Genomic DNA, 27,805 nt, shown 5'->3' with positions numbered 1-27,805 from the left:
TTCAATCCAACAAGAGCTCAATTCGGACATTACTTTCCAAGTCTAAAATAAACATCCCAACTAAAAACAATAAAACCCAAATTCTAAAGTTATTACATCCAACATTCTAAACATATTTTACTAGTTAATATGTACCACCAGATAGTATCTGGAGGTAGTTACTGGAGGTAGACAACAACTGGAGGAAGATTCCTATAATACCAGATCCAACAGTAAAGTGAGAAGTGATACAGTAGGAAATTCCACTAGGAATGCACTTATATTGGCATCAGCTGAAGAACTTGGAGGCTCCCTACTAGGGACGGATGGAGTTTGTTTATATGAAGAAGATCCACTCGGACATAAAATAGTTGACTATGAAGGCTTTGATTCCCCTCGAGATGCCATGCCGTAGTGAGGTGGGAGTAGAGGAATCCTATCTATTGCCTTGCCTCTCTGTGCACTGATGGATAAATGCAAATATAATATGTAATGAAACCAAAAAAAGATAATCTAAAATTATTACTAATTGCGAATAAGTCCAAGTAATACTTCAATATATTATGCTCTAGTGTTGCTTTATATTGGGAAGGTATTTCCATTAAGGCTGCAAGAGCGAACTCTGCCTCTTTCCTGGATCGGTTCAGATTCTTTGACATAATTTCTGTAAAATTGATAAACTATAGAAAATAGAAATCAGTCAGTAACGGAAACATAAATGCAAGCACTTAAAAAGTAGCTAGGAGATTCCTGTTACTTGCCTAAAAGTTGTCAAAGGCTCAAGCAGGTATATTGTCATCAAATTCTCGCATCATGTCCCAGGATCCATCCCCAACACCAACTAATATGATCGATAAGGGGTATTCACTGTAAAAGTAAATGTAAGAACATCTGTAGGTGTTTTGGTATCAAAATCATCATCAAGAAAAAGTTAGACTGCCAAAATCACCTGGCTTTCACAATTGCCTCTACAGTTTTTCTATCCTGATGGCTTAGCTGACCACGTTCAGTATTGACACTTCTTGTCACCTATCATCAAAGGTACATTGTTAAATATACATTAAAACCATATGTCATATATATATTCAGAAAGCAATCATAGACATGTTTGTTTCAATAAATTACAATTCTCGGACTATAATTTTATAATACCTGCCCTTCGGCTAATATCAACGAAACATGATACTGGTCACGACTTTGTTCAATAATAGTAATTTCCATTTCAATAACGGGAGCAAAAGAAGTTGGACCTGTTCACATAAACCGACACCATGTTATAAGATACTAGCGCCAACCAAAAAGAAAACGGATATTAATTTAGTCAAGTTCAAACCTGCAAGTCTGAGTTGTGGGACTAGCTCTCTATATCGTGTCAACACTTCCTCGAATCCATCACAATATTTCTCATCTGGATATAAACTGAACACTTCTTGGTCATGCGTTGAAGCTGTAAATGAATAAATCAGTTAAAGTCCTTGGTTCAGTCAACTTATTTCAACCAACCATTGGTTGAACGCTGCATTGACGACAAACATCATCATAAGTCGTACTTTTAGCACTAACAGTGAAAGAAGAAATAAAGAAATACCATCTCCGAATCCAAAACAAGGAATTAAATTATCTTCACCAAAATCTGATAATAAAATACAGACTTATATAATAAGGTGTACAGAAAAAAAGTGCAATGATAACAGTGTAAAAATAGCCTTCCGGAGAGGAGACAAAGTTCGTGTAGTACATTAGGACTGTCCGTGGAAGATTATCCCATCCTCATATACAGTATTCAACAAAGGATCGGCTGAGTATCACCCAAGCTGAACCTGGATCAGGAATAGACCAACGGACATGTGCATTAAAAAACAGTTGACAAGGTACTAAAACATATAAACAATCAAGGCTTTGCAGACAGAAGAGCATCAAAATCGTACTACAATAAATTGGAACAGCATGATACTGATCAGAAAGGAAACCTTTCTAGCAGTCAAATTTAATAAGAGACAGAAGAATTGTACAGGAGATATTTGATTGACTGAAATAAGCTGAGCTGTACCAATTAATCACATCAAAACTAAAAGTACAATGTTATCTATTGCAAAGATTCAGATGTTTTTGGTCAAAGTGACTAAAGACACCACCGCTTTTATAGCTTTTATAGAGGCTACGGACATGTGAAGAAATATGGCCTACTTAACCAACAAAAAGACAAATTATATGGTTTCTTGCATAAAGTCTTAAACTTCACCATCCTAACAGAGACAAAACAAATATTCCAAACCACCAACGAACCAGTAAACTTGTCCCTAATACTTCACATCAGTCTTAAAAGTAATTACAGCATTCACAGATAATTTGTGAATTGTGTGTTAACTTACCGGTACATAACTTAAAAGTAGTAGAGAGGGATCTGCGCTGAGAAGTCCAAGTAAGGTCAGATTTCTTAGACATATAAAGACCAGGATCAACAATTATTGGCTTTGCCCTATGGTTTCTGCAAGCAAATGATCAAAGGATACATTAATTTACTTTAATTACAGAAAACATGTTGCAGTAGTGAAGTTGTAAGTCTACTTACAGTTTCCACCCAGAAATTTGTGTATGCTCTATAAAATTGAGATTTCTGGATATATTAGAGAACACATGAAGTATATCTGCAGAACAAGAAAACAAATTTAGAAAGGAGACCAGGTTAAATCATTGCGCAACCTCAATCATTTGCAAGACTTGCCAATTAGTGGCCCTCAAATAAACATGTATAGGATATAGAAGCAAATATGGAAGTAAATGTATATAAAAAGCTCTCTTTTTTTCAATTACCTTACTATCACTTAAAAAGGTTAAGAGGAATGCTGCAAAAAAGTAAGGAATCTGGAAAGCGTTTTCCTCTTATAAATTGGGGATTTGGTTTCCCTAGAACCGTATCATTTTTCAAACATGCTCTTGTGAAAAATTCTAATTCTCCCTAAACTAAATAAACAACAACACAGGAAAACTCCTAAGACTCCAAACAAACACCGTATAATATCCCCTGAAAAAATGCTAAATGGAGCCTTAGATTCCAACTGAATTGTTTTGGTTTGCACCAGAAAGTGCTCACCATCTCCACTTCTAGGTTATAATTCAACACAAATCTCCATATGTGGATTGTCATGTAGCAAGGATGTCTGAAGCATCTTTTACTATGCATAGGATTATTTGAAAATAACAGCAGTAAAATAGATTAATACCATTTTTTTAAGTTCCCTTTAGAATGCTTGACTTTTACGCGAAGTACTTTTCGTAGCAATTAATATTGGTGCAAATGTCAACTGGAAATACTTTTAACTCTTAGTTAAAGCAGGAAATTTAGAGTAAATCTATTATAGAGCTGGAAATTCTTTCCAGATAACAATAGTTTAAGATTATTAGTCCTACATACTAGATATGTAAATATAAAATCCCCTTCACTAGTTTTATGATCACTACGAAAGCTTAAGCACATACATTTCTTACTCTGTTCAGCGCCATTCGCTTGATTACTCAGAACAAACTATGGAAGAATAAAGTGATAAAACAAAAACAATATTGAAATCCATATTACTGATCACCACAAGAAATTTGCATAATTTTAGTAGTGAAACCAGAGTAGCTTTTTAAGGCTTCCAGCCTCTTATGCGCACGTCCAAACTTCTATTATCATTGCACCTATCTATAGTTCTGTGTTCACAGACACGTGATCCTGTAGAACAACATCAATTTTATACAACCTAAGCTTGCTCTAGTAGCAATTTTTATTATATATCAACAATTGAATGAGCATGTCAAAGTGCAATGAGTCAACTAGAACTAAGATAACATCAAATAGGAGTATCAATCACTGGGCATACAAGTAATAAACAACAAATGTATCCAAACAAACGGTACCAATCTTTTTTTAGGATCCACAAGTAAAGTGATATTCATTACTTATTTAACCAATCAATTTCACATAGAATATGTAATTTATTATTCATCATCACCAGTTTAATAACAAGCACAATTAAATAAAATATACTCACATCATATATATAGCAAATCCTTTAATCCGTACGATTAAATTACCAAAACTAACAACAAAACACATTATATAAAATGCAAAGAACCTTAAAAATTGTTTTCCACTACACCATAACATCAAAGCACAAAATCCCACGAGGAATCAAGAAACCCCATCTCAAACACACTTACACACACACATTCCAAGAAACACACGCTAAACACCTACCCTTTTCCAAAATCACGTACCTTATTATACTACTGAGTTGAGAGGCCGGGAGAGACTGAGAGAGATTGGGAGAGATGAGAGATAAACTACAGAAGTTGAATAGTAACGCAAGAGAAACTACGTACCTTATTATGCTGTCTACCTCCGGATACTAGCTCCAACCTCCAGATACTAGCTCAATTTCAAGTTTAATTTGCTCTAATTTGAAGCTCCAAATCTTGAATTAGAATTGGGGCTAAAATTAGGGTTTCGGAGAAAAGAGAGAAGAGACGGTTAACAGAGACTAAGGTAAGAAGAGAGAAGAAAGGTAAGAAGACTAAGAGAGAAGGAGGGGAGAGACGAGAGAGATGAGAGAGGCGAGGGTCGGGGAGAGATGAGAGGGTCGCGGGAGGTTTTTTGGAAAAGGGGGGAAAATATGTTAAGTGAATTTTTTGTTAAAATTAAAGGGGGAAGTGTACTGAAAAGCGGGGGGGGGGGGGTGGAAGTTAAGTAATTTTTATTTTTTTTAAAAGGCCATAGACAACGGTTAATAAAATGAACCGATGTCAAAGTTAAAAACATATTTGTGGCCTTTTTAATTTCTGAAGATAGACAACGGCTACTAAGTGAAACCGATGTCAATATGTGTATTCAACATCGCTTTTTACAAAACCGATGTTAAACTGCATTTTAACATCGGGTGCATACATGTCGATGTCTAAGGACCGATGTCGTATCTACTATTTCTAGTAGTGTTAGTCTCAAGGGACAATTATAAGGGCTCTACTGGGTATAGGAATTTGTACACGAAGATAGTGTATGATCAATAAAGGATCTACCCCTTCCAGTGTAGGAAGAGAATGTTCAATGCTGATCCACTTATGTTAGTTCAGGAATTAGAAAGGAGTTTCTAATTTATATTAAATAGAACTAAGCATAGTGAATGGGAAAGCAAGTGATTAAATAAGATAGGCTTGACACAAGTTCCATGCCTTGTATTTAATCGTGACATTGCAGGGTAGAAGGAATTAATTGTACGGTAACTACTCACTGAATAGGTTCTTGGTATTCTAAGCAGTGAATCCGTATTATCCGGATAGTCGCGATATGCTGAGAAGTATCCCTCACGATGTAGAATAAATATAATTAATTAATTAATCATATTTAATGAATTAGAGAATTTATATAAATAATGATAAAATAGTTTTATTATTATTTATTTCTACTACCGGCTTAATATTGAACCTACAGGGTCACACCATAAAAGAGAATGATTTAATGGTGGAGGAATTAATTAATAATGGCTGATAATTATTTATTTATGAAATAAATAATTAATTGGCAAATTTAATAATTGATTAAATGAGATTTAATTGATTATAAATTAATTAAGAAAAGGTTCTTAATATTATTAATTAAGAATTTAATTTTTGGAAATTAATTTAAGTGAGAGAATTATTTCTAAAGAGTTTAGAAAAAAGATTAATAATTAAAAGGTGTTTTAATTATTAGTGAGCATAATAAAGGGTTAATAATAATAATATTTTATGGGAAAATTTTCAGCTTTTGCCTATAAATATACTATTATAAACCCTATTTTTCCCTCAACCAAAAAGATTTACAAAACCCTAATTCTCTCCATCTCCTCCTCCTTCATTAAATTGTTTTGTTGGTGGATACCGGTGGAGTGCTTCACACTTGAGGAGCAGCTGCTAATGATCTCCGTTCATCGTTCTTGGATCGCTATTAAAGACCTCCATATTTCCATTAACGTAAAGCTTCTTAAGGTAAACATACTAAACTACGAATTAAATATTATTTTTTGCATGGATCCTGCGGAGGGTTTCGGTTTTTTTAAGATTAAATTTACGTTTTCGCTGCGTTTATGTGCTAATAACCCTTCAAACTCTTGGCTAGACAAGGCAATGAAAATGCAGAAAAGATGCTGAACTTGGTGCATAGTACTCAATCAATGCAAAGAGCAAAGGATGGTATCACAGCCATGCCACCTAGAGCTTGTGATGTTGTTGACTATGTTACTGGTGAGTCTGCATATTTCTTTGGAGATGATGGTGATGATAGTGAAAAGTTCATGGACATACGGGGAGAAGCAGGCCCTAGCTCCAGATCTGGCATGCCATCATGGGCATTCTCCAAGGAATGTGATATTCAACACTTCAAAACCACTCTCATCCATCAAATTCAAGAGACACATAATGATGTTCAATCCACTACAAATGCTAGCACCAGGAAGCTCTTACAGGCACATCTCAACTCTCTACAATTACATCAGATTCAAGCTCTTCAACACAATCAGGATCTCACTTCTATCAAAACTGAGATTGACCAAGTAAAGAAGGATTTCTCTAAAAGATTGGATGCTAAACTTCCAGATGCAACAATGCTTGACATTAAAAGAAAGCTAAGGAAGAATTCTGATCTTACCACTAAAGTGGATTCCTTGGATGCAGGCTAACTACAATAGAGGTATCTCTCACAGGTATCCAGCTATATCAAGCACAGCAAACTCAGTTGCTGTAAAAGCTGGTGGCTGCACAAACTTCTACCTCCACTCTACTTGATGATAACAAAAATGGGGAGAAAGATTCACCAATCCAAGTCAATCAAGCAGAGCCAACCAGTGAGGGGGAGCATATGGTAAATGTTCATGTCAGTCAAGTAATTGTTCCAGAAATTACTCTTCCAAAGCCACCAGTATTGGACAATATTAATTTGATCCAGATAAGAGCTGATAAACTTGATTCAAAGACAAATCCCAAGATGCTTAATGTTGCAGTTGTTGAGACGAAACTAGATGAGAAATGGAAGAAGATTGATGCAGCTATTCAGGAGAACTTTGGTTAGCTATAGAAGCTAGACAATACTTTTCATCACCATTCTCAAGTCAAACATATCTCATTGCATGAAATGAGTCTAGGCAACTTAGAAAAAGGCCAAACTTTCATGCATCAAATCTCCAAAAGCTAATCTGATTTTAAAGCCTAAAAGAAACTACTCAAAGTTCTCAGACAAAAATCATGTAGATCTAGTGTTTGAGACACCTAGGCCAGATGAACAGAAGCTGTTGGCTAGGTTAATTGCATTTTTCAAGGATTCAACTAATTCAGTACTTAAAAGAAGAATTTCCAAAATTTACAGAAATGGTAAGGAAATCTGTGTGGTGGCTGGAAACCCTCTGTTTGTGGAAGCTAAGAAGGAAGAGAAGGAAAGAATCAGGCAAGAAAAGAAGCAGACTGCCTTAGATGCTAAGAAGCTCAAATAAAAGAAGGAGTAAGCTGCTATCTTGGCCAAACTTCAAGCTGTGAAGACTACAACAGAGATTTCTGCACAACTATCTGTGATTATTGAAGCTAAAGATCAGAAAGTGCAAGATGCACCCCAACAGATAAAGAAACCAAGGTACAAGCAAAGAATCAAGAGAAAATTAGACTTTAGTGATGAGGAAATGGAAGACTACATTCCCAAACAGTGTACATCTACAACTCAGCCATCCAAGCCACCAGTGGTCCAGGAAGAATTCAAGGTAGATCCTACAAAGAACTTTCATGGTGAGCCCATAGTTCCCAAGGATGAGCCAATAGACTGGGAAAGTTTTCCAATTCCTGAACTCAACTTACCTATCTTCAAAAAGCCAAAGAAAACAAAGACTAGAGCAATCAAGAAAGTGAAGCCTGTGACTCTTAGATCCAAGACCCTAACCAAATCTCAACCTACAGTCAACAAGAGAGATCTTTTATACATCTGTGACATTAAGGAGTTCTCTAATATAAACCTCTACTTGGATGAATTGGAAGAAGTAAGAGGGATTGATGCTCACAGACATCTTCCTAAAAGGCTGGTGTTCAAGTACAAGGGAGGGAGAGAAATCACATGGCCACTTCACAGGGTTCTTCAAGAAATCCAATTTGTTCTGATAAAAGTCTTCTCATCCTTCAAAAAGAACTTTGGGTTCATTATAACTGCAAGGAAACTGGTTCTAAAGAAGATAGAAGAACTGAGGAGTAATAAAACCAAAAATGCACTTCCAAGAACTCTTAAAATCCCATTCACAGGAAAGAGAGTGCATTTAAGGCCTTATTAGCTGATGGAATTTATGGATGATAAGGGAGTAAGAAGATTCCTCAGACTGGATGATCAATTGAGTATCTCTAGCAATGAGACTCTATTGGGAATGCAAGAAATGCTGGATCTATTTGAAGCTGATGAACTTGAATTCCACAGACAACTTCAGAATTAAATAGAAGAAAACAACAGGAATCTTGGGAAGAAATCAAGACAATCAAGGAAATAGAATCATCTGCTCAGGCTAGAGGAGCACCTTGAAAATGATTGTGAGAACTCTATGTAGACTTTGCTTTGTTCAATTTTCAATAAAGTTTGTAGCACTTATCAGTTTTATCTACTACTTTTTAATTTGTATTTTTTTGGGTATTTTGTTATCATCAAGTTTCTCTTAATTTATGGCTACAATTACAGTAGACATAAATTGAGGGAGATTGTTAGGAATATGTTGTGAGCTTGATGATAAGTTAAACAAAACACCTTAGTAGATTTAACTTAGTGAATTCTGTAGCACTCGATGGATGATCTAATATAGTCCCGACGGAAAAAATTTACAGTCTCGATGGATGATAGATTAACATCCATCGAGTGAGTAGCTTATGTACCAAATAAGTTCTGTAGCACATTTCTGCAAGCAACATTGTGTAGATTCTGTAGCAGTATATGAGTCAAGTTGACTACTAGTGGATATACAGAATAGGGTGACTAATTATAAATATAAGATGTCTTGTAATTCTGTATAAATGAAGTGGAGTCAAGTGATAGAAAAGACTCCCGACGAATGATCTACAAGACTCCCGACGAATGATCAATAAAGTTCCCGACGGATGATCAGCAATGTCCCGACGGATGATCAAATTCAAATAGCTGTTGACAGTGACAATACAGTCACATACGTTGGGTGTTTATAAAAGGAATGTGGCAGCCTGTTAAGCAGGATTTCGAGAACAAATAAGCATTACCATTTCTATGTAATTGTGAAGATATTTAAAGATGCTGGAATAGAGTAATGAAGTAGCATGGAGTTAGATTGGATATGTTTTGTTTTATTATCTTATGTTATTGTCATGTAAACTTGGTGATATGTAAACCAAGTGTAGAAAGTAGAACAATTTAACTAAGCAAGCTTATTTTCAGGGAAACATATTAAGCTGTATTCAGTAAGCATTTCTATGTAATTTTAGTTGTTTAAACTTGTAAGTAGTTGTGAGCTATTCAAAGGTTCACAGAGTTCTCAATTTGATATATATCTCTGGTGGATACTTTCAAATCCACTAGAAAGTTTTAAAGGCTTGTGTTTTTATTACTTAGTGTTTTGATTTCTATCACTCTTTTATTCCGCACCATTGCTAATCAAACACTGTTATATTTATCAAGTTAGAACATTCTTTAAATTTAAAAAAGTAGCCAGAATTACATTCAACCCCCCTTCTATAATTCTTGTTGTATTGTTAGGGAATAACAATTTCGTAGAAGTTAAGTTTCTATATGCCGTTGCAAGGTATCATTTTTAGCATAAAGTGTGGAGCGACCTATACATTTATACCAATTTTACCTTTCTTGAGGCTGATCATGTTTTTCCAAACTTAAATCACAATTTTTTCAAAGAATGTCAAAAATCTTCGAGAGAGGGTGTCTTGGCCCTTTTAGTGGAACAGATTTGAGCTTCATGATCTATTTAGTTCCCCAAATATTGTCACTCTTATTATCTCAATTACCATAACGGGTAACTTGAAAACACCTGACTATAATATTTTGCCATTTTTCTATTTTTCCTGACTTTTTTTTAAATTTTCTGCTATTTTTTGACCAGGATCTACGAACTGAATTTCAACTAGGATCCTGGTCAAAATTTCAGTCATTTTGTACATCCTGGTCGAAAGAGCTTTCGACCAGGATCCATGACCTGGATTTTGACTAGGATCCTGGTCAAAATGTTGGTATGCTTTTACATCCTAGTCGAATGATTTCGATCAGGATTTATGACCTGAACTTTGAGCAGGATCCTGGTCGAAATTCTTGTCTACTTTTACATCCTAGTCGAATAATTTCGATCATGACTCACGACCTAGATTTCGACTAGATTTCCTGGTCGAAATTATGGTCATTTCTAACCTAGTCAAAATCTAGGTCATTTCTACATTTCTAGTCGATTGATCTCGACTAGGACTTACGACCTAGATTTCGACTAGGTTTCCTGGTCAAAATTATGGTTATTTCTATGTCTCTAGTCGATTGATCTCGATTAGGACTCACGACCTGGATTTTGACTAGGTTTCCTGGTCAAAATCATGGTCATTTCTACGCCTCTAGTCGATTGATCTCGATTAGGACTCACGACCTAGATTTTGACTAGGTTTCGTGGTAAAAATTATGGTCATTTCTATGCCTCTAGTCGATTGATCTTGACTAGGACTCAGAAACTAGATTTCGACTAGGTCTCCTGGTCGAAATTATAGTCTTTCTTACGTCTCTCATAATTTGGGCTTGGGCTGGGCCCATTTCTAAAATGTAACAGGATTTTGGGCTTAGCCCCTTTTACAAATCCTAATTGGAATTGTCCTTGGCCCATTTCCAAATCCTAACTTGATTTTGGGCTTAGCCTTTTTCCAAATCCTAATTGGATTTTGGTCTTGGATCTTTTTTCAAATCCTAATTGAATTTTGGGCCCGACCCAGTAAAGAATTTCTTCGATTTTTTTCAAAATTTTTTGAGATTTTACTAAATTTTATAGAACATTCCAAAAGATGGGCTTTTATTATTATGAGCCACAATTCTATGCCCAAAAATGTTTCCTCTTCTATTTATTGCTTATATAAAGAAGTGACCAGGGTTCACTACCTCACATCACTTTCTCATTTTCCAAATTACTCTAGTTTTCATTTTGCTCTAGTTTTTCAAGGTGATTTCCAGCAATCTCTCTTCCCTCAGTTTTTTAGGATTATGCTGTCAGGAGATTTCCGACAATCATATTTCCAATTTTTTGATTAAAATCTCCAGTTTCTGATTGTCTTCAAATCTTCAAAAAATTTCCATGTACTTTTTTCATATATTCTTGTTTTCCTGCACTTATTGTGGCGACCTCCAAACCCGGGTCAGAAGTTTGGGCTCCACAATACACACACACACACTCCATATATAAACTTGTTTATGATAATAATATATGCAAAGACCCTACGTACCATAACCACGGATCACAACAGTTTAAAGTATGCCCACAATCCACAACCTTATTTATATTACAACGTACCAAATACCAATTTATTTATCTTACAACTAGAAGTAAAACAGTCTTACAAACTTTCAACTCAAACTAAGACAAACACCTTCTGCTATATTATTCCATTTGAACCTGGAAACCTAGCTCGCACACTTGTCTGGGGATCCTCGCTACCACCAGTTTCCTTTTTAACCGGAAAAGAATATAAACAGATTTGTTTTAGTGAGCTAACTAGCTCAGCAAGTCGTAATGATAACACTAAGATTAAACCATGATCAATTGTAATGATATAAGGAATCAAGTTTCTCAATAAGCAATGATTAGATTGAATATTCACTTTTATTTTAAAAACTAAGGTTAGGCTGTTGATCAGTCACGCACTAACCCCGAGGAAGGCTCACAACTCTGCTCTTTATACTGGATCCAAGGCACATATTGACCTATCATGACCACGAATCTAATCCATATTTAAAAGCAATCCAATATTATAATAACAACATGATAAATAATGTAAATCAATAAACTGAATCATAAACAACATTTATCTCATGTCATAGGGTGATTCTTAATACCATGAAAGTATAACAAGGTAATATGAAGATTGGCTTCCATCCTAGGAAAGAATCAGAAAGTAGTAGACCAAAGGTTTAGTGGTTACAAGGTATAAACGTTCGTATGTTAAGCAATTCCATATCAGGGATCTGTATGTGGTATATATGTATTTGTGGAGTAGTATCGTATATGTGTGGTTCGTATCTGGGAATTCAACAATCAATGGTTTACAAAAAATAAGGTTTACGGCTCAAGATCAATAACAAGAATCAGGGTTTAGAGTTAAGTACTTCAAAGTACTTGTAATATAATACAGAACTATCTCAACACATATCAAGATGGTTCACTTTCACTTTACTTATACTTGTCTATTGATTCTCACTCACTGACCACTTACTTTCCTTTTTTACATCTCGCTTCTTCTGTTAGACATCACATGTATTTATCAATACTTATTCTCATCTCATTCTATTCATTACAAGCTTTAATATACCTATTGTTTCACCCAAATCTGACGCACGAATTGAAAGTTACAAATAAAACCGTAAAATAATGCACATACAGGCATATTATACATCAATCAGATCACGTATATCACATAGCATGTAAGATATTCAATCAAAATAATTTTCCAAAGAAGATTCAGGGTAAAAATGATTTTCTATGTATTTAATACGAATTTTAGAACATTTTTTGGAATTAAAACGGGTCAACGAATCTTTTAATAATTAAATAACAAGATTCGAACACCCGAATCTGACTTTAAAATCATTTAATAATAATTATCCACCCTTGAAAACAATTTAAAAAAAAAATTAAAACTCGAAACTATTTTTCAGAATTTTTAAATCAAAAGAAATAATTAAATTTAATTAAATAATCAATTAAAATTAATTAATAACTAATTAAATTAATAAATCAATTAATTTTTAAAATAATTTACTAATTAAATAATTAATTATCAACTAAAGTTGATTAATTAATTAATTTATATTTATTTTCAAATAAAAAGTATTTTTCGGAATGATAAATAATAAAATTTTGGAATTTTAAATAATTGAAAACAATTTTTTAAAAAGAAAATACTATTTTTGAAAATTATTAAAACAATAGGGACTGAAATATAGTTTTTTCCAAAATAAGGGAGTCAAAATGAAATTTGACCACCCCCCTTCTCTTCCACCTCGCCAGCCGGAACTCCATGGCCGCCCACCATGTAGCTTTTCCAGCGGCCTGAAAACACTCCAAAATAAGCCCAAATTAACAGAGTCTATTCTTCTTAACATCGGGAACTCAAATATAAAATCAGAATCTTCAGATAACACAGACTTTGGCCGGAAGAATTGGCCGAACTTTTACGCGGTTGTCGCCATCTATTTTCCGGCGAGCTCAACTAGTTATCGTCTGTTCAAGCCACCTGCATCATTCAATTGCTTAACACGCGATATATTTAATGGTGTATTCAATTTAAATCAATAACCCTTAACAAAGAAACGCCTAAAATTCAATTGAAAACATTCAAAGTATATAAACCTTAATTTCATTATTTCGAAAATCAAACTCATTTTTGTATATGTTATTGAACTCCAAATTCAACATATAATATACCAAAATGACCATGACAAAATTATCTACAAGATACAGTCATCAAATCATACAAACAACATCAAAATCAAAAATTCATATTTTAACCATAAATTAATTCGAATTAAAATAAATAAATAGGAAAATAACCTTGATTTCTTCACTGAAACTAATGGTTAATTCTTAAAGTACTTTTCGAGAGTTTCGATTCGGTTATTCACACGCTTGATTTTGATTTCGGTAACGCCTTCGTTTTTAGGTTTGATTCTCAAGAACGCAGCGAATTTTCGTGTTTTTCTCTGTAAATTATATGTTTTAACTGTTTATTTATGATTATATGAATAAAATAAAATAAGAAAAATGCTATTTATACTTATGGAATATTAATACCCATTGGTTCATATTGGATCCAAAAATAGGTTACTTAGCCGCCAAGTAACTGCAAAAATGATCTAATTTGATATCAGTTTTGGATAATTATCAAAACCGGGGTTCTTATAAAACACTTTACGAGAAAATAATGTGAAAATATCTCGTCTCTCGAGAATACGTGTTTTATTGATCTATTGAAATGACTATCGTATCGAAAATTTTGCGCTGGGATTCGTACGGGTCAAACCGTACTCTGGATCGAAAAAGTCAAAACACGGAAAATGTTCAGAATGATTAGATTAGGTTAGGAAGGAGTTTTCCAAAGAGTTTCGGGTTGTAAAAATGCAAAAACGTTTAAAGTTGGATGATTTCCGATTTTATAAAATATTTTTATAATTATATAGAAAATAATTAGTAAATCCATAAATCATTTATTAATTATATAACAACCTAATAATTACCATAAAAATACCAAAATTATCTATACTTTATTATGGACATATAAAAAATAAAATATTCAAATTTTATCATATATCAACATCCAAACATCAACTCCAATTACCAGATAATTTACCAAAATTCACATAAAAATCACATAATAATTATTTATTGATAAAAATATTTACACGATATATCCAGGATATTACATCCTTCCCCCTCAAAAGAATTCTGACCTCAGAATCTCTTAAGTAAACAATTGAGAGTACTTTTCTCGCATATCGCTTTCTAACTCCCAGGTTGATTCTTCAACCCTTGGGTTTCTCCACCATACTCTTACTAAATTTACAACTTTATTCCTTAATACCTTCTCTTTCCTTTCTAGAATCTCTATTGGATTCTCTACATAAGACAAATCTGCCTGAAGTTCTATCATTCGATTACAAATCTCTAGGTATACTCGATTACATGTCTAGAGTCTGGATTGTACTTCTTAAGCATCGATACATGAAATACATTATGAATGTGCTCCATGTACGGATGTAACGCCAATTCATAGCTACCTTGCCGACACGCTTCAAAAGTTCAAAAGGTCCAACGTATCTAGGACTCAGCTTTCCCTTCTTTCCAAATCTAGACAATCCTTTCCATGGTGACACTTTCAGTAACACTAGATCTCCTTCTTTGAATTTGATATCCTTCCTGGATGGTTCTGCATATTTCCTTTGACGATCCATTTCCACAATTAATCTTTTCTGAATCACTTCAACAACTTCTTTTGTCTGTTGCACCGATTCGGGTCCAAGTATCTTACGTTCTCCGACTTCATCCCAATATACAGGTGATCGACATTTACGTCCATAAAGAGCTTCATAGGGAGGCATTACGATATTGGTGTGATAACTGTTATTGTAAGCAAACTCCACTAAGGGCAAATGCTCATCCTAATTTCCTTTGAAATCAATTGCACAAACCTCTAACATATCCTTAATTATTTGGATTATTCTCTTGCTTTAGCTGTCAGACTGTGGATGATAAGTTGTACTCATTTTCAATTTGGTTCCCAAACATTCTTGAAAAATTCTCCAAAATCTTGAGTAGAATCGTGGATCTCGATCTGATACAATAGACACAGGGACTCCATGACGAACTACTATTTCCTTCAAATACATCTGAACCAACTTGTCCAATGAAAATCTTCTATTAATAGGAAATAAATGAGCTGACTTAGTTAGTCTGTCCACTATAACCCAAATAACATCGTAATTCACATTCGTCCTTGGTAATCCGACTATAAAATCCATAGTAATGTGCTCCCACTTCCACTCTGGAATCTCTAACCGTTGTAATAATCCAATTGGTCTCCGGTGCTCCGCTTTAACTCTTTGACACGTATAACATTTGCTAACCCATTTAGCAATTTCTCTTTTCATGTCTGGCCACCAATAATTCTTTAAATCTCTATACATCTTGGTACTTTCTGTATGGATGGAATACCTTGAGTTATGAGCTTCCTGTAGAATTTCATTCTTTAACTCTGCCACTGGTGAAATCCAAATTATGGAAAAAAATCTGAGAATACCTTGATTATCTTTTTGCATGCACAACTCTTCTCCTACCAAACGGTTGATATCCTGATCCATTACTTCCTCTTGTCATTTCCTTATCTTCTATAACAATTTTGGTTGAAAAGTCATACTAAACATCTTTACTTTATTGGGCTTGCAAATTTTTACTTCCAATTCCAACTTTTGAAATTCTTTATATAATTCCTCTAGTACTGTTAACACGTTCAGTCTTTCTTTTCTGCTTAACGCATTTGTCACTATATTTGCTTTTCCTGGGTGATTATTAATCGTGCAATCATAGTCCTTGATCATTCTAACCATCTTCTCTGTCTCATATTAAGTTCCTTTTGTGTGAATATGTAATTCAAACTCTTATGGTCCGTATAAATCTCGCATCTTTTTTTATATAGATAATGTCTCCAGATCTTCAATGTAAATACTTTTGCTGCTAGTTCCAAGTCATGAGTAGGATACTTCTGGTCATGAGGTTTCAGTTGTCTAGACGCATATTCAATAACTTTATAATGCTGTATCAAAACACAACCTAATCCCTTATGAGAAGCATCACTATAGATTACGAAATTTTCTTGATCATCTAGAAGTGACAAAACATGTGTCATGATCAATCTCTTCCTCAATTCCTGGAAACTTTCTTCACACTTCTCGTTCCATATAAACTTCTCACTTTTCCGAGTAAGCTTCGTCAAAGGCGTTAGAATCTTTGAGAAACTTGTACAAACCTTCGATAATATCTTGCTAATCCCAAGAAACTTCTCACTTCTGTTGGTATATTTGGCCTTTCCCAATTCATAATAGCTTCAATCTTTGCGGGGTCCACTTTGATCCCTTCATTACTTACTATGTGCCCTAAGAATTGAACTTCTTGTAACCAAAACTCACACTTTGAAAATTTAGCATACAATTTCTCTTTTCTCAAAATTTCTAAAGATATCCTTAGATGTTCTGCATGGTCTTCCGTTGACTTCGAGTAGATCAAAATATCATCGATAAACACAATTATAAACTTGTCCAAATATTCCTTAAATATTCTTTTCATCAAGTCCATAAATGTTGTTGGGGCATTAGTCAATCCAAAAGACATCACTAAGAATTCATAATGACCATACCTTGTTCTGAAAGTTGTCTTTGATATATCCTCGAGTTTAATCTTCAATTGGTGATATCCGGATCTCAGATCAATCTCAGAGAAATACTTGGCTCCTTTCAGCTGATCAAACAAATCATCGATTCGACGTAATGGATACTTGTTCTTGATAGTAAGCGTATTGAGTTCTCGATAGTCGATGCATAATATCATGCTTCCGTTTTTCTTCTTAATAGATAGTATCGGTACACCCCATGGGGATACACAGGGCCTAACACTCCTTTCTCCAATAACTCTTGCAATTGCTTTGCTAGTTCCTTCATTTCATCTAGCGCCATTTTGTACGGGGCCTTAGATACTGGTTCCATTCTTGGTGCTAAGTCGATAACAAACTCAATTTCTCTATCTGGAGGAAGTCCTGGTAACTCATCTGGAAACACGTCTGGAAATTCATTTACCACCAGAATGTCTTCTAGTTTTGCTGGCTCCTGATTTCCATCTATCACATAAGCAATGAAATGCTCACATCCTTGTCATAGTAACTTGTTAGCTTGAATCATCGTTAAGAATTTCTTTGCTTGCTTTTGATCTCTAAATGTCAACACTTCCTCATTCGGCGTCTTTAATATTACTTTCTTATTACGATCGTCTATCTGAGCATCATACTTAGATAGCCAGTCCATTCCTAAAATAACGTCAAACTCTCCTAACTTAAATGATATCAAGTCAGCATCAAACTTATTGCCAGAAATCTCAATCTCACAGCCCTTACACACTTGATTAACAGATACACGCTCTTGATTTGCTAATTCTATGGTCATAATATCATTTAGAAATTCAATTGGATAATTTAACTTATCAACGAAATCTTGAGAAATAAATGATTGAGTTGCTTCCGAGTCTACTAGCACTTTAGCACATAAAAAATTCACAGTTAGCGTACCTGCCACAACATCAGTGTCCATAATAGCGTCCTTCACAGACATGTCATAAACTCTAGCTCTGGGAGGTTCATTCACTGTTGGAGTAGCTCCCATGATTCTCAGCGTATTATTGATTGGAACTGGTGTTTTGCAATCCCTTTCTATGTGTCCTGGCTTTCCACACTTAAAACAAGCAAACCCAATTGCTGGAACCTTGCCTGGTTGATTCCCGGTAGGCTGATCCTTATTTGTTGGCTCTCTGGCCGATTGATTACGACACTCCCTTGAATAGTGCCCCTCTGGTTGCATCTATAGTAGAACACATTCAACTTGTTGTAAACTCCTTCATGCTTCTTTTGACATACCTCGCAGTCTGGTAAGACTGGCCTCTACTGGGTTGGCTGGTTCCCAGTGGCTGGACGGTTTCCTTGTCCTATGTCTCTGTATTCTGCCTTCTGAGATTAAGATTCCTTCCGGTCTGAAACTTTCCTTTCCTCTGATTAAAATTTGGAAACTTCCCTGCTTGTGATTGTTCTTCACCTCCCTCAAACTTCCTCTTCTTACCGTCCTTCTCCTTCTGTGACATTTCACTATCCGTTTCCGTGATCATAGCATTCTGCACAACTCCCGCGTATGTATCCAATTCAAATATGGCCACCTTTCCTCGAATCCATGGCTTAACACCTTGCTAAAACCTCTTAGCTTTCTTCCTATCAGTGTCCACGTATGATGGTACAAATTGAGGGAAATACTTCTCTAAGAACAACTCCATAAACCTCTTAGCTTTCTTCCTATCAATGTCCACGTATAATCTGTCACTGACATATTTCCCTGCTTTAACTCCATAAACTTCAATTCCATTTGATCCTGAACAAATTGAGGGAAATACTTCTCTAAGAACAACTCCTTTAATCTATCCCACATATTATCATCTATACCTTTCAATGTCTTAACAGTTTCCCACCAGTAGGTGGCTTCATTCTTCAGATAGTAACTCGCAAACTCAGTTTTATGTTCCTCTCTCACCTTTGTGACGGCTTCAACCCCGGGGTCAGGAGTTGACATCATCAACAACTATAAAATAAACAATTCAATAGTAGGATATATCTACGACCCCTTTACCAAGATCTGTGCCAGTTTTAAGTATGATTTAGGTTACAACTAACACAAACCAACTTACAACAATCATCTCGACGCAGCTAACTTAACCCAGCAACTCAACAGACCACCCTTGATTTAACACAACCATCTCAGAGGAGTCTGACACGAAGGGAACTGGAACTCTGCCCTGACTACCACGGAAGAATCTCCTAGGCATCTGCAATACATATAAAATATTCTGCGAGGGTGAGCAATTGCTTGCTCAGGAGCACCACTATATGAATAACCAGTAAAACAGTTTATGATAAAGTAGTGATAGGAACAGAGATTATAGCTCACTTGCAAATCATGTAAAATATTCCTAAACTGGATATTCCAAAACTAGCATGCTTTCAATAAAACAAATGTAGTAGTGTGTTGTGTACAAATAACAGAGTTTAATTCTAGCATGCCATTTTCATTTCCAAATCCACTGTATAAACTCACTTGTTCCGTTACGAGAATCACAAAGCCAAATTAGATACTTGGATATGTGAAGACAGCTGATTAGGCTATCAACACTGGACAGCTCCCACTGCCATCCTATATACCTGTTCCGGAACTCAGAGACTAGCTAGGTCTCTGACCTGCTGGACTAATCGGTTTTATATTGCGTGCAACCAAATTAGCCTCTTACGTCACCTCAATAGGCCTACTCTGGCCCCAATGTATCCCATATCTGACCGTTTTATCCAGTTTTCAAAACACTTGTACCTATCTGATTTTCAAAATCATTTATTTTACCAGCACACATATAAAATCCATTTCACAAATCATTTCATTCGAGATAGGTACCTTTCGAAGTTACTTTTCCCCAAAACAATTTGAAAACAGTGATTTATAATTACAGGGGATACGTAACTTAAAACATTTCTGTTCCATTATGAAAGTAAAACATTTAGTTATTCATACGTACTGAACCATAAAAGAATGGTCAGGGGTACTTGCCTTGCAGAGCGTTACAACTATCTTTGATTGAACTTGAACCGATTCGGGACACTCGGCTTTATCGCTTTACTATTTGACTATCCTGGATCCGACTTCAACGCTCAGGTCCTTCGCTTGGAACCTCGCCGCGCTAGTCGACTGATCACTAGGTTATCTTTAGTCCAACGCCCACTCTCGGGTTTTTCAACTAGAACCTACATAATCGAAATACCCTATGTTAGATGTCTAGGTATGGTTGACATATCCTCGATACCAGTTCTACCCAATGATATTCAAACCCGACTCGTAATTATGTACATTATAATAACACATGCAACAATTAGGGTTCATGTTCTCGGAAATCGGTTCGGTGTTCGTTTTCGGAAAAATACATATACTCATCATTTTACAAAATTAGGGTTATTTTTTTTGGTAAAACAGTTCACCACAACATAAAATCAGGTTTCGAATAAAATATATGTATATACATGTTTATACTTGCTCGACGTCCCAAAAATTACCGGATACGCCCCCGTATTTCCGTAGTTCGATTTCCCGGAAATTGGGCAACACTTCCTTTATTTATCGGCTAACCCGTCGAAGCAATCCAACGTCAATCACAACAACCCACAAATCACAATCCAACCAAATCAATTACATAATTTCACAATTACAATCCAAATTAACTTGTACGACAAAATTCCGCGGGTACCCGAGTAATTCCCCGGGTTTCCAACGCGAACTTCGCCGATTAATAAAATTAACTTCTCGTAAAATATGATTAATCACAAACTACAATCATTAATACCCTGCAGAAAATTAAATAAAAATTCCCAACAAAACAATCGAACAAGTACAACGGAGGCAACAGTAATCATCACACGCGCACAAAATCCATACGCGTCACCGCCTCCTTGCCGGAAAAACAAGGAGGGCAGCGCAACAACCCTCACCACTGACCACATACATACATGCACACACATAAACATATGTATATATATACGCGCATCAACAAGCAAGAGCAGAGTCGGAGAAATGACCGGAAATGGACCGGAAAGAAACAGAACTGTGGCAATTGAAACAATTACAGCGGCGGTGGTGTTACCACCGGAAAATCACGGCAACAAACCGCGTACAGGGAAGAGAAGAGATCAAAGTAGAGAGAAAAAAAAATGAGACAGGAAGAGTGATGGTGCAAAGTGAAGGGAAAGGAAGAATAAGGATGGTTGGTACCCTTTTCAATCCTTATCAATTAACAGCCAATTACAGACAGACACGAGATAAGAACACGCCCGAGAACAAAACACGTATACTGAATTTCAATTGCAGGCTTTATTGACCCGAACTAGACATTTAACGATATACTTGTGTGAATAAAAATAATCCTGGAAATTCCAAATAAAATCTTAAAATGTCCCGAATAATTCAAAGTTATTAAAAGTAGATTTTTCATAATTCTTAAAGTATATTTGAAACATATCTTGTACCCGCATTCAATGATTAACGAACCGAGCTGCACGCAAAATAATTTCAGAAAATTATGAAAATAGCCTTAAAATGTTACAAATATCCAGAAGTTAATAAAAACATAAATTTCGTAGTTTTAGAATAATTTCTGAAATGCAATTTATACTCGCTTTTATCAATTAAACGAAACAACGTGCGGGTGAAATTAATCCCAAAAATTTCCAAAATAATTTTAAAAATTCTCGAAATATTCCAAACTTAAATAAATAAGAGTTTCATATTTTTTGAAGAATTCGGGAATTAAATACAGATTTTACGAATAAATACAATCAGAAAATCACTCAGGGCTAAACAATTAATGAACTATTGATTTCTAACTTTTATAAAATCCCAAAAATAAATATTGAAATTATAAAGTCATAAAAACAATTTTAGAGATAATACACATATTTACACAAATAAACTTGTATAATATCCACTTTTAAAAGTGAAAGCAATTCAATACAAGTCCGTAATTAATTGCACGAACCACCCTGGACACCATAATTCACACACATAGATAATAATAAAACAACACATAGCGGCCAAAGCCAATACACATATTTGATTTATTTAATCACTCAATAATTACATATTTAGATATTAAAAAAAAATATACGAGTCGTCATATCCTTCCCCCCTTAAAAGATTCTGTCCTCAGAATCTGATTTATCTAAATAAGTGAGGATATTTGTCAAGCATATCTGACTCTAACTTCCAGGTAGACTCTTCTACTCGGGGATTTATTCATCACATACTCGCTATAGACATAAATTCATTACTGAGGACTCACTCTCAACGATCTAGGGTTTGGATCGATCATTCTACGCAGAATAATTTTGGATAAGAACATATTGGCTCCTAATCAATAATTTGATCTGAATCAGATACATATCACCTTAATATTGATACACAAGACACATATTATATATATATATACTGCAACTGCAGCAGCCATGTTAACTCACGACAACTATACCTATATTTATCAATACCTCGAATGATTCACTATATTGAGGACTCAACTTGTCCCTTTTGTTCAACTTAACCAATCTCTTTCAGGGTAAAACTTTCGCCTATATCCCGATCCTCATTCTATATATTCATATTCTCTCGATGCAAATCCGCTTTCTCTCTTTGTCTATCCCGAGCTGTTTGAACTCTTTTCTGAGTCAACACCACCACACTCTGGATGTACTGAATTAGTTTAGGACTTAACACTATCTCTATTCCCACTTTATCTCAATAGAGTGAGGACCCACACTTATGTCTATACACACTTCGTAAATTAACATTTTCTTACTAACATGATAGCTATTAGCATAGAAAACTCAATTCACAGTAGGTGATTACTTCAGTTTCCTTTGTCAACCCAACATATATACTCTCCATATTTCTTATATTGTCCGAATCATCTTCTCACTTTGACCCTTCATCTAAAGATGATAAGAAGTACTTATTTTCAACTTAGTTCCAACATTCAAACACCTCTTACTCATTCTCATCCGTCAGGGCTAGAAAGTAATTTCATATATTCACTTTTTATCAGCTTTCGGTATTCGAATTCCAACATTTACTCTTTTCAAATTCCTCAGAAATCTTAATCATGTTTCAATTCCTTTCTTGTACTCAGGGCATCTATTACTACACCGGTTTTGCTTAAATGGTCGTTAATAGGATAATCAGAATCGTTTGTAAATCTCAGCCAAAATCCATACTTGAAAACTTAATATATATTAGCTTTCCTTGTAATCTTCGTAGGGAAATCATAGGCCGTTCTACCCAGACTTCCTTAATTTTTTTAATAGCTGAAGAGGTTATCAATGAGTACAATTTTCTTACCCAAGGGTACCTTTCATTAATTGGGAGGAAACATGCAGACTTCGTCGACTTATCAACAATTGCCCAAAAGTTCCTTGTCATATCATGGTACGCCCGAATGCTTCCAGGTAAATAGGACCCTAGAAGTGTGGGCTTCTCTTTATAATTTATTCTTCAGCTTAGTCACATTGAAATTTATGAGCTAACGGAAAAATCCAAACATACCTCTACTGTCCTTTTGGATACAACTTTCCTTTCCATTTAAACTATCCAATTCTTGATTCATAACTTCTTCCATTCTCCCGCTAACTCTTCAATAATTTTAATAATATTCAATTTTCTTTTCTACTCAAGACATCTATCCCTGATGGACCCTTCTTGGTGGGTAATCACTTAAACAACCATGGTTCATAATCAGTTTTGATCAAATTCTCATACTTTTGAAGCTTAGTATACAATTGCTACTTCTCAACCTTTCGTAGACATTCTTTAGGTTTTCAACTTGGCCTTCCTTAGCCCTTAGATGGGCGAGGATGTTATCAATAAATACAATGGGATTTTTCCAAGTACTCCTTATACACCATATTCTTTAAATCTATATAGACGACTCATACACTTGTCACTCCACATGATATAACCAACCTTGCAACGCTCATAACTCATCCTAATCACAATCCTTGACATGCCCTCATGCTGTATCTTAAGTCAATCCCATAGAAATCACACACTCCTTGAATTAGGTCACATAAGTAAGTAATCCTTTATAGAGGTTACCTATTCTTATTTATCATTTCGTTAAATTCCCGATAATCAGTACACAATCTCATAATTTTCATTCCTCTCTCCAGCAACATCACTGGTGTATCTCAGGGGTCTCTATCTAGTATACTCACTTCCCTTCCAATCACTTTCACTATCATCGCACTAATTATTTCATTCCAGTGACCTCTAGAGACTCCAGGGCATTTATTTATTACTGTTACGACCGGCATTTTATGTAATATTATTTGTGGATTGGGTATAATATTAAAGTCAAATGAAAATATATTCAATGATTGTACGCTAGTGTGAGTGAAAGTTTCTGCATTATAAATTTACTTTGTGTAGTATATGATTTTTCAAAGCAAGAGTTTATTTAATTTCTTTATTTTTGATTTATAAGGAATATTCTAAGCTTTGGAAAATTTTTCTTTTAAAAGGTATTTTGTTCACAAATTTTGAAAATGATTTTATAAAGTCTCTAAAAATCCAAGTTATTTTATGGTATAAATTTTATAATTTTTGAACTTGTATTTTATTTTATTAAAATAAATCATTATAAATTTTAGTTGTCATATTTATCAAATTACATAAGAGACCATGCATGCAAATCACCCTTCTATTCTCTCAAAGGGAAAACAAGACTTTTCCAACCCCACTAACTCATTTGATTATTACCAAATTACTAACTTAGCCTTGCATGCAAAATGGCCTAACTTTAACCAAGGGACATTTTTGTAAGTTCTCACTTCCACTCATCATTTTTAAACCAAATAACATAAAACAAAGAAATCAAAATGGGAGAAGTCATTCTCATTCCACACTCCAACACACCACAAATTTTCTCTCCTCCCCCTCCCACATTGCTCTCGGCCGAAGGCCAATCCCCCCCTTCCATTTTTCAATTCATTCTTCATCTTCCCAAGTGTAAATCTTTTAGCTACATTCATCTTATATACTTTCCAAGTGTTTTGTGACTTGGAAGTTGAAGTTCCATGGATGTATGTGTAGTTCTTATGTGATCTCCAAAGAGAAACTCTTGATTCTTGTGAATTCAAGAGCTCTCTATGAGATATATTATGTATATGTGCTAACTAAGTGTTTTATGGAGATATCATGCTTTAAAATCCTTTGCATGCTACTGAAATTTCATTATATATTTATGTTTAGCCATGCATGTTAGTTTTAAGACATTAAAGTGATGATCAACCATGTTTTGCATGCTACTCTTTTCGAAATCATGTAGTTATGTTTAAAAATCTATAAATTCAAAATATGTGTGCTTAAAATAGATTGTTTCCATGATAAATTTCTTGTTAATACTTAAAAGAAGTTATATTTCATGATTATTAAGGATGAGCATTAGGTGCAAGTCGATTTTGCAAGCATTTAAAACTTTATGCCTAGCCGAAATCTTGTTATGTGCTTTCCATGAGTTGCATGTTATATATTTAGTTGCATGTTGTTGTTTTTGGGCATGGATGATCTCACCCAAGTTTATTTTAAGAATAAGGGACTTAGTTCAGTAGATTACCATGTATAAGTCTTGGTTTAAGTATTGAGTTGTTGTTAGTTGAGTTTGTCAAGTCAAAACCTTGGAAAATGAGAGTTATAGTTTCTGCAGAAAAATCAGTATAGCACGCTGAGGTTTAGAGTGAGTTTTGACCATGTCATTGGTGTGCACTTTGAGGCCCAAGCTACCAGAAGTTAGTATTGGGAGTATATAAAAGGTTTTAGGAGTTGGTTGGAGGTTTGCATGTCATTTGATTAGGTGCACAAGTAGAATAACAAAATCTGTCCAGCAGGGGACAGTTTTGTTGCAACTTAGAAATAGGGAGATTTGACCATGTCATGGGTAGGCCCTCATTAGGCCCAATTGGGACTTAGTTATAGGGTATGTCAGAGAATTTTTTCCAACTATAGTTCATAGGATATGAGTTAGAACCATGTGTCACAAGTTAATTCAAGTCAGGGCGTTTTCTGCCCAGAAAAACAGGGGAACCTTGGACTTTTAGCTTAGGCCCAAGAAGGCCCAAGCCAGGCCCTTGAGCCACATCAAGTTTGTGAGATTCCCTTAGGTCAGTAGAGTCTTGTGTAAAAGTTTTGAAGGAAAGCTTGTAGTTTAAGAGTGTCTAATGTACTCAAGAAACCATAGTTGTCATTCTGAAATTTGCACCAGTGAGCACTATCACTTATCACATAGTTTTAGAACACTTAGAAGTGAGTATTAGGTCGACCACCATAGTTTTAAGATAGTATAAGGTCAGTAGAGCAAAAGGCACAATTGAGGGTCAATAGGTTTTGGATAATTTAGGAAAGGCACATCGAGTTAGGAAGCCAAAATTAGAAGACCTTGTCTAGTTTAGCGACCAAGTGACTTAAGTTGTGAGTCGAGATCATCCAAGCCTAGTGTTGCATTATGGTATATATGGTGTTAATTGATGTTAATATATGATATGTGAATATGTGGCTATGTGTGTGCAATTATAATTTAAAGGAGAATATAAATTAAGTGCATATAGGCCTAAGTGCCATCCGTGTTTAATTTCGGGTTGTAAATAGGTTAAGATTGTAAGAATATATTATAATGAGGATTATTATTATTTATGTAGGATCTCGAGACGAGGGAAAACTTGCCATAAAAGTCGAGTGAAGCTCCAGTTATTGCTCCTACCAGTCAGACCAGACCAGCCTATCTCAAGGCAAGTGATTCAACCTGACTTTCGTATTCACTGCTAATAGTTCATACATTGTTGCAACTATCCTGAGTCATTTTGATATATTTAAATCAAGCGTATCTTATGTTTATCTTGAATCATATAAAAATGCCATGAACCCTCAAGTACTTATTGCAAGTAGATCAAAAGTCATACCATGCTAGTATACCAAAGTAATGGTGATGCCATGATAAAATAGAGATTTGTTATAATACTTTATTGATCCTTTTAATTATCATGCTATTGATTCCTGAGAAATCTTGATATTGCACCCTGATGCTTTGATTCAACTCTTGAAATAACCTCGATAAAAACTTTATCTTGATACCTAAAAGCCAATCATTTCTTAAATTCATTCATGATTGTTTGATAACCCTATCCTTACTGTAACACCCCCAGATCCGGGGTCGGGGATCCGGGTCGTCACGGTCTTTCTTTCCACAATATCACTTCACTTAATTAATAATAATAACCTTATGCTGTGACCCCACACTAACACACACCACAACCCGTTATAGTCTCAGAGATGAAATTTAAATAAGTACAAGTCTTTGAATCCACAATTTAAAAGTTATTACAACCCAAAATGATTTCTTGATAAATTTACAGTTAATTGCCATTATCTGCCACAAGTTATAATTATACGAATTGATTCTCAAAAGTAGATGGTCTGATCTACAATAGATCTACCTCTGCAGCTATAGCAGCTACAACATCAACGGGAAGATGCAGGACGCTTCCCACGCGCTTGCGCTGGGTCTGCTGGAGTCTGGCCATCTTTCCTAACTGTTGTTGTGTGATGAAGAAATAAAGCAAGGGTGAGCAGCAAGCCCACCAAAATAATATGTATAATGATTTACAATATATGAGCCTACTCATAATACTCATGAAA

At 35.0% G+C, this 27,805-nt stretch overlaps 1 protein-coding gene across 1 annotated transcript in view; it reads right to left on the bottom strand.

The window, feature by feature from the left end:
- Positions 1–267: 267 nt before the first annotated feature.
- LOC141714770 (E3 ubiquitin-protein ligase RGLG1-like) overlaps positions 268–27,805 on the bottom strand; it is a 52,358-nt gene continuing 24,820 nt past the window's right edge. The window contains 9 exon segments of the mRNA XM_074518269.1: positions 268–442; positions 532–659; positions 741–846; positions 929–1,008; positions 1,132–1,229; positions 1,313–1,426; positions 1,568–1,630; positions 2,352–2,467; positions 2,552–2,627. Coding sequence (XP_074374370.1) covers positions 355–442; positions 532–659; positions 741–846; positions 929–1,008; positions 1,132–1,229; positions 1,313–1,426; positions 1,568–1,630; positions 2,352–2,467; positions 2,552–2,627 — 869 coding nt within the window. The 3' untranslated portion in view covers positions 268–354.

The sequence above is a fragment of the Apium graveolens genome, chromosome 3 (genome assembly GCF_009905375.1).
Source record: "Apium graveolens cultivar Ventura chromosome 3, ASM990537v1, whole genome shotgun sequence".
NCBI classification, from domain to species: domain Eukaryota; kingdom Viridiplantae; phylum Streptophyta; class Magnoliopsida; order Apiales; family Apiaceae; genus Apium; species Apium graveolens.
Note: the sequence above shows the minus strand (reverse complement) of the source record. Positions and strands in the feature narration are given on the sequence as shown.